This window comes from Corticium candelabrum, chromosome 20 (genome assembly GCF_963422355.1).
Source record: "Corticium candelabrum chromosome 20, ooCorCand1.1, whole genome shotgun sequence".
Classification (NCBI taxonomy): domain Eukaryota; kingdom Metazoa; phylum Porifera; class Homoscleromorpha; order Homosclerophorida; family Plakinidae; genus Corticium; species Corticium candelabrum.
Window position 1 is genome coordinate 3,196,979 of NC_085104.1, and position 8,618 is coordinate 3,205,596.

The 8,618-nt window shown below is 40.8% G+C and overlaps 1 protein-coding gene and 1 long non-coding RNA gene across 2 annotated transcripts in view; one reads left to right on the forward strand and one right to left on the reverse strand.

Moving 5' to 3' along the window:
• Positions 1-111: 111 nt before the first annotated feature.
• LOC134195339 (uncharacterized) lies at positions 112-875 on the reverse strand. Its single transcript, XR_009972362.1, has 3 exons — positions 702-875; positions 381-635; positions 112-321 (listed from the first exon to the last, which is right to left on the reverse strand). It is a non-coding gene; the product is annotated as an uncharacterized LOC134195339 (long non-coding RNA).
• A 450-nt stretch (positions 876-1,325) lies between these two features.
• The window catches only part of LOC134195392 (nicotinate phosphoribosyltransferase-like), an 8,886-nt gene continuing 1,593 nt past the window's right edge, over positions 1,326-8,618 (forward strand). Inside the window, exons 1-11 of the mRNA XM_062664412.1 lie at positions 1,326-1,621; positions 2,881-3,042; positions 3,103-3,151; positions 4,050-4,180; positions 4,234-4,555; positions 6,220-6,360; positions 6,428-6,512; positions 6,600-6,680; positions 7,120-7,222; positions 7,286-7,371; positions 7,432-7,503. Of these exons, the coding sequence (XP_062520396.1) occupies positions 1,336-1,621; positions 2,881-3,042; positions 3,103-3,151; positions 4,050-4,180; positions 4,234-4,555; positions 6,220-6,360; positions 6,428-6,512; positions 6,600-6,680; positions 7,120-7,222; positions 7,286-7,371; positions 7,432-7,503 (1,518 nt within the window). The 5' untranslated portion in view covers positions 1,326-1,335. The remainder of the gene's footprint in view (positions 1,622-2,880; positions 3,043-3,102; positions 3,152-4,049; positions 4,181-4,233; positions 4,556-6,219; positions 6,361-6,427; positions 6,513-6,599; positions 6,681-7,119; positions 7,223-7,285; positions 7,372-7,431; positions 7,504-8,618) is intronic.

Below are 8,618 nucleotides of genomic sequence, written 5' to 3' on the forward strand. Positions count from 1 at the left end.
GGCAACGGTTGACAAAACAAACCCCATGGCCCCACGCAACAACGTCTACCTGATCTACAGCTCACACACAAGACGTCGATCGCCTCGTTAGCCCACTTCTTTCTACCAAAAGATGATATGTCGACGTAGGCGGCCCTGACAAACGTTCAAACTGAAAGCAACAGTTGACAACAACAAACCCCACGCAAAAACGTCCACAACCCACGCACAACACGTTACCTCGTTAGCCCATACTCTTCTCTCTCGCAAAAGTACGTCAAACCCTGTTCACTTTGGCTACTGACGTACAGTACGTAGGATATCACCGTCACCAGTGACATACTAAAGGGAAACGAACAGCATCCAACAATTAGCGTGTACGTGCGAGGACGACATCTCACCTAGGAAGTGCATGATCACGCAACTTCCGTACGTGACAGTACGGAAGCCAGTGAAGTGTAGGACAGACTGCTCGTCGTGTTGCTAGCTTTAACGCTGTAGCTGACGTCCAGACGAGCCTATAAGCAATTTCGCGAAGAACAACTCACCTGCCAAGGTTGTCGCGCAAGAAGACGTACAACCTGCGCGCTTCTCTTGCCACGCAACTCGTGAGAGCAAACGAACTCGCCTAAAGCCAGAACAAAGTCCAGCAGCACCTGCAGCAGACACAGAAACGAAAACTTCGCCGTACAGCTGATACTAATTACCAGATGAGTTCCCACCGGTTGGTCGCTTATCTCAATTAACAGATCATCGTTAAGTCTTTATGCCCCATGGAATGCAGGGGTCGGCAGAACCAAGACATCAAAGGAACCTTACCAGACCGTCTCCCGCCAACGGATGTCAAAAAGGGGGAGGGGCTGGCTGCGCGAGACTAGAGGAGAGCTCTGACCGAAATACAACTCCAGTGACCGCCAACCCGCAAGTGACTCGTTCTGGCAGAAATATCCGAAAGCCTAAGAAGCTGGACCTGTGACTGTACAACTCTAGTAAAGGAAGAGAGATGTAATGTATGTCGTAGTGTACATGTAGCGCGCGTTACGGCATACGCGCAGACTCGATTTAGTGTAGAGTAGACGCGCCAGCTTGTGTTCTTAGTTCGCTCTGTCTGGTAACCAATACATATCGTTGAGTTGTTGCTGCACGTAACCAAGGACGTTACAAGCACCTTACAATCTACTTGAGCTCAAGCTTGAAAAAAGAGATTCAAATTGAAAATAATCTAACTACTCTGACAGAAAGGTAGAAAGACCTTTGTAGTGTTTAGATGTACGGTTAAAATCTAGTCCAAATTATGCCTCGATGTCCCGTCTCTTAACAGATGCGCGCATTACAGTGCACTCGAGGCTACACGAGATGGATTCTGATTCAGGAGAGAATGCGAAACGTATTTGCGGTGATGGCTTTCGTTCATCATATTCTGAAAACAAGTTTCGCGTTGTCAACGGTCTCGTCCAGCCTCTCTTGACCGACTTGTATCAAATAACGATGGCCTACGCGTACTGGAAAAACTGGAAGCACTACGACCGAGCTGTCTTCGATATGTTCTTCAGGCGTAACCCGTTTCACGGAGAGTTTACGATTTTTGCAGGCTTGGAGGAATGTTTGAGATTCATAAGTGACTTTCGGTTTACTGACTCGGGTATGGCGCTACTGAATGAGTTTAGTGTTTAGATAAATGTGTGTACCAGGATCTTTAATTAATTAATGGCTTCTTGTCTATTTCTATCCACCAGAGAGAGCACATTTTCTTCTTGTGTATGTATTCTTACATTGATTTCCGGTTTGTGTGCTAGGGTATCCCACCTATACGTATAGACGAAATTTTTGACCTATGTGGCCTAGCGCGCGTTTCATGGGCGTGGCTGATGCAATGCTTTTGTCAAAAAACATTGATATTAACATGTATCTTCCTACCGTATAACCCGCTATTTCTGCAAAGAAATCACTGAGCGCTCAAATATAATTTGCAGATATTTAGGCCTATGCTTGGAGTTGCAGATAGTCACTGTTCCAACACATGTACATGTGTGTACTATACCAGTAGCTGTCTTTCTGTTTGAAACACAGAAATTTAATTTGTGATAATTTAAACTTTTGTGTAAAATTTCAAATTGCAGTTATGATAACCAGTTATACGGTATTTGTTGTCAGATCTGCGTACAAAGTGCATGTGCGTTATAGTTTACTAGTTTACCTTGAACAAATTTATTACTTATTTAATTAATTACCTAGCACCCAGGACGGAAGTGACAGTTTTTGTGATGCAGACCAAAGTCAACTTTTTGAAAACCCGAGCAGCCATGTCCACACTGGCAGTGTGGCATTCTACGGCTCAGCTCTGATATACCATACATACTTTCCATATACTGTATAAGTTGAAATATTGGCAGGAAATTTATTTTGGCTGATTGGCGGATATTTCAGCGACTGCCAATATATCAGCCTTTAAATAATTAGGCCTAGGTGATATATTGATGTCATCAGGGACGTGGATCAGCGATGTGGTAGGTAATCCTTGCTTGTCGTCTGTTGTGCCTGTACAGTAGTTGGAGACCATGCAGTAAGTTAGGGAAATATGAGCCCTGAACACAGCTGTCACATCAAGACCACTTATGGTAAGACATATATCAGTAATTATCAAATAACAATGTCCAACTGCCAAAATTGATCCGGCAATATGCTTTTATCTCAATTTCTTAGCAAACTGCCAAAATATATTCCTGCCAATGTTTCAGCTTATATGGTATTTGCCTTTACGTCACTTTGTCATCTGCTGTGTGTTTGTTTGAGTTTGGGAGTGTTCATTGTGCTTGCTGTAACTCTGTGATTCTAGGTTCTGTTTTGTTTGGAGGTATTTTGTAAGTCCTTTCCATGTGTCTGATTTTTTGGTGTTTGCAGATGTTTCTTACCTGAAGGAGCTGCTGCCTGATACCACAGAGCCAGAATTCTTTGGTTACATCCGGTCTCTAACTGCAAAGGATGTGACTGTGTCTGCTATTGCTGAAGGATCGCTTGTGTTTCCAAGAGTTCCTCTGCTAAGAGTAGAGGGTCCTCTTCCTGGTAGATGTTGCACGTTAGAGCAGTTGTAGATGCCAACTTCTGATACGAATTCTGTTACAGTTGTACAGCTGATGGAAACAACTTTGTTGAATTTGGTCAACTATGCAAGGTATGCATCAAACAGTCATATGACATTGAGTAATAACAATTTAATATGGCTGGCTGTTTCATGCTTGGTCATACTGACATAGTGATAACAAAACAATGCAATTAATTAATTAAAGAAATAATTCTGTTTTTGGAAAGTTTACTGGCGTATGCTACGGCACATTGCACAGAATCGTTTCCCATGCAGTAGCAGTGCTGCCAGCCCTATTTATGGCTGATGACACTTGATTAATATTAATATCAGCAAATTGGCCAAGTCCAAAACTTGAGAAATTGGCTAAGTCAAGCAAGTTTTATGTACCGTTTATGTAGTGTTAGCCATTTATCTGCAGCCTATAGAGTAAGTTAATTAGCAATGAATGCCAAGTGTACCATAGGTATTATAAGACTTCTACGGCAGTTCTTGTGCCATAATTTTTAAGCCTTGTGCCACAATTAGCACCTTCACCATGGCAATGGCATTCCTGAGTATACCTCATTTGTGGAAAACATACTTGTACAACAGCATCTAGGTCTATATCTACAGTTGCATCCATTGACATTGAGTTTTGAAGATGAATATGATTTACTCTAGTAAACTTGAATGGCAACAATTATATATACGTATGTGTATGTACTTATTGCCAAGTTGTTGCTATTTCTTGTCTAGTAATTTAATTTGCATGGGCATATAAGGATCTGAAGAAAGGAGTTATTTAATGTTAGTTTTTTCATTATTTGCTGCTTAGTATACTTTCTTTTACTATCAATGTAGCTATAGTTTGTTTATCTAATCTGTATGCCCCGAGAGGGAACTGCACAGCTTTTGCGACAGAAAAATATTGTTTATTTATTATTATTATAATAATTGCTTTACGTTAAAGCACCTTTATAAATTTTTTATGGTGCCTGTTTGCTAGCCTGGTTGCCACGAATGCTGCACGGCATCGTCTTGCTGCTGGTTCAGACAAGGAACTGATCGAGTTTGGTTTGCGTCGATCGCAAGGACCTGATGGTGGTGTATCAGCATCTAGATATTCTTTTATTGGAGGTTTGTGATACGTTTATCAAATGTGATAAATTAGCTAACTCATAGATCTACAGGTTTTGATGCAACTAGTAACGTCTTGGCTGGTAAACTATTTGGAATTCCAGTTCGAGGGACACATGCACACGCGTTTGTGAGCTCATTTTCAAGTCTATCTGAAGTCAAAACGAGAACAATACAACCATTACCAGCAACCGGCCAATCATCTCATGCTGTCAAGTTTTTGCCATTGGTTGAAGGGTATATTGATGTGATAGCCAGTCTTTTAAATACGCCGAAAACTGAAATGAACGAGGGAGAACTTGCTGCATTTGTTGCATATGCGATTACGTTTCCACACAGTTTCTTGGCACTTGTTGACACATACGACGTTATATGGTAAGAGGAGTGAAACTTTATGACAATATGTCTGCTGTTTGTGCTCAGGATTGCAACACGTCTTGTAAACAGGCTGTGTTTGATAACATTTAGGTAATTGCGTAGGAATGTGTTTTCAAGTCTATTTATTGCTTGAAAACTTTAGACCAGTGTTTCCGCTGGACGATCGCCAAATAGCCAAATGCTACAGATAGAAGTTGCTGGCAATAAAATGGTGATACACCCTCGCCACTTTGGCTAGCTGTTACTGTGTACCGTGTATGCCTTCCTCTCGATCAAATCTGGCAAACACAGTCGCTAAAGCTCGCTAACAAGTGCAACGTGTTGGCGCTCCAAGGACTAGAATACTCTTATGTCCTGCACATAGCATGCACTCTTTGCAATTTACGACTTCCTTGATAAGCATTGAACTGGAAATCATCACAGTGAAGATGACAGTCATGGTTCTGAAGAAGTCTGCCAAAGTAAAATGAAAGCAGGTGGTAGAAACCACCAGGAAGATGATGACGACGACGGCTTCAATGATGCTGAACTTTGATGATGCCGAGCAAACTTCAAGACTTCAATTTTGACGAAGCTTTTATGTTTTGGTATGAAAGCTAAGGAGGATGGCACTAGACAGTTGAAGTCTGGTGTTTAGACTTTGTCTTTTCCACAGTTATGTTTCTTTGAGCATGACATGTGTCAGATTACTATACATTTTGCAACAATTGATAAATGATGTCTGCCTGTCTGACCAGGTTAAACTTGAATCAATAGTAGTTGTTGTCTTTTAGATTGTTAGTTGTCTGATGTTTAGGCTAGTTTTTCTTGGCTCTTAAATAAAGTGCTTGGCTATAAACAAACAAACTCCATTAGCCATGTGACTGGCTACTAATCGAAATTTTCCAGCGGAAACCACTGTTTAGATATCATGTTATGTAGTACAATATTAGCTTTATAAAACCATGTTGATTATTGCTAAAATAACAATTTTAAAAATTGTGTTGTGAATACAGCTTGTGAGCTTACCTTGTAGTCAAGTGATTATGTACCAGTACTCAATTTGTTTAATTCTTAATACATTCTATTAACAGCAGTTTATCAGTGTTAGGTGTAGAATTAATACTTCTGTATACTAAAGTAACATTTCATGCAGTGTATTTATTATATATTATACAATAATTTATATTATTATATTTTTATTATGATATTATAATATTAAATTATTTTATAATTTTTAATAAAAATATTTTATTAAAATAAATATATAAATAAATACAAATATCAAGCTATTTTGAAAGTAATTACCATGGTCAGTTCATATCATTGTGGAAAAGATGTCACAGCAGTATAGATGTTACACCATGGTCACGTGACGTGCGACCAGTTACAAGCTCGTATTTAGATGTACATATATATGATATATTGCACAGCAAGTTAGCAATAAGTTACTTTCGGGTAGTATTGCACTCTCACGTATGCACGTCACGTGACCATAGTATAAATTACTCATTGTTAGTATGCTATATGACTTCCTAGCACTCAGAGTGGGGTAACTGGTTATACCCCTCGGTTTTGCCTCAGGCGATAACTCTGCCCCTCGTGCTTGTAAAACCCATATATCATGTTAATCATATGGTAACTGGTACTTACTTGTATACTAAATATTGATATTTGTTTAGCTCTGGTATGCCTAATTTTTGCGTTGTTGCTTGTGCACTCAACCAACTTGGCTATCGAGCTGTCGGTGTGAGAATAGACTCGGGAGACTTGGCTTACCTATCTAAAAGGGTATACCATGCTTGTAATGCTGTAGCTGAAAAGTAACTCACAATTTTATGTTCCGTATATTTTCATACATGTTTTAAAGCGATATTGGTGTTGTTGTAGGTTTAACATGCCCTGGTTTAATGATCTTAAAATCGTGGCAAGCAATCAGATAAACGAGGAAACACTTTTGTCTCTAAACTCGCAGGTATAGTTGGCAGACATTAGTAGCATGTCATATTTGGTTTAATTAATTAATTAGTCCAATAGCTGTACTATGTGCATTTGCTTTTAGGGTCATCAGATTACATCATTTGGAATCGGAACAAACCTGGTCACTTGTCAAACACAGCCTGCACTCGGATGTGTTTTCAAGGTATGTATGATTGTGTTTCTGTTGGAAGTCATACTTGGATAGACTCGAGTGTCAAGCCGGTCTTCCTTCCCCAGGCTAGACTCTTGAGCCTATACTTGAATGGCTTTGTAATACAAAACCATCTACTAATTTTTATGTGTCTGCTTGTTTGCTCATGCATAAGATAAGTTTAATTAAATCTAATTTTTAAAAGAATTGCTGTTTAAACAAGCTTATTTTTTGTCTCATTTTGTAAAAAGTATGGCAATAGTGTGTGTTTTGACGAATAATTCTAGCCACACAGTTTGGTTGCTTGTTTATTTAATGAATTATCGGCATGACATGGAATAAGCTGTTTCTATTGGAATCAAGCATGTTAACACACCGGTCATGGCACCAGTTCATGTCGCTGCTAGCTTTAATTAATTCTAATATGATATTCTTGATTTTGATATGAAAGTTGGTTGAACTTGATGATCTACCACGAATAAAACTGAGTCAGGACACCAACAAAATCACAATGCCTGGTTACAAGGAAGCTTATCGGCTGTACAGTCGAGATGGTCAGTGGGCAGTATTCGATATTTTTATGAATAAATCATTGATATATTTAATTGGTCTGTTAGGTAGCCCTCTAGTCGATCTACTGCAGAGAAAGGGTGACGATCCTCCATTGGCAGGAGGAAAAGTGTTATGCAGACATCCTTTTGAAGTCAGTTGACCAACATACTGAGCAGTAGTCGATTGACGTTGAAGGATGCATGTGATTTAGGCAACTAAACGAGCCTATGTGCAGCCAGCTCATGTAGAGAGTTTATATAAAGTATACTGGAAAGACAATAAGGTTGGTTCTAGGTGTGTGTGTGTGTATGTGTGTGTGTGTGTGTGTGTGTGTGTGTGTGTGTGTGTGTGTGTGTGTGCGTGTGTGCGTGCGTGCGTGCGTGCGGGCGGGCGGGCGGGCGGGCGGGCGGGCGGGCGTGCATGCGTGCGTGCGTGCGTGCGTGCGTGTGTGTGTGTGTAGTGCAATAGCTCAGTTGGTTAGAGAGTGCATTTGGAGAATGAAAACATCCTTGCAGGGTTGCAGGTTCAAGTCACAGTGATGGCGAGCTATGGCTTAATTTTCTTAATTAAGCAAGAAACTTACGCACAATTGCTTCTCTTGACTCGGGAGTATAAATGAGTACCTAGTCATTGACTGGGGTGGACATGACCACTGGCTTGGCCCTATCATCATGCAGCAGACGTGTACATGTGGGCCTTGGTATCCAGTCCCAAAGCTGCGCCATAGTCAGTGCCCCTGGATGACTCTGGCCAAGCTCCAGGTGGATTGTAGTGCTGGCCCTAAGCCTCCACATAGCGCATGGAGGCCCTGTCTCTAGAGGCAGGGGGAGCTATCTCCGCAACTAACCTTAAGGTTGACGTCATTCACGAATGACGTGGAGGGCTTGACATTTGTCCATTTGTGTGTGTGTGTGTGTGTGTGTGTGTGTGTGTGTGTGTGTGTGTGTGTGTGTGTGTGTGTGTGTGTGTGTGTGTGTGTGTGTGTGTGTGTGTGTGTGTGTGTGTGTGTGTGTGTGTGCCAATGTGATTTGTCCTACTGAGCTTCTGTCGCTCAGTATCGGTTCTGACTTTAACGTCAGTTGCTGTCTGAAAGTCTGTAGTGTTTTTGCACTGCAGTGGTCTTACATGCCCTTGTTGTATATCAACTAGGGCAAAAGAAGCTGTTTAAGATATGTTGAGATTGCTCTTTATGGAGTAATGCTTGCACTATTAAACCTTTTAAAAATGTGACTTTTAATGCGAGCCAGTCAGCTGAGCAACAAATAGTTGTGACGTCTGCAACACTTGTGTTAGATCCTTCAGAAGACCTCAAGATTTAGCACGTCCCAAGTGTGATGCAATTTGATATAATATAGGAATAGAGTCATTAGTTCAGGCTGTCCTTGTCGCCAGAAAAGG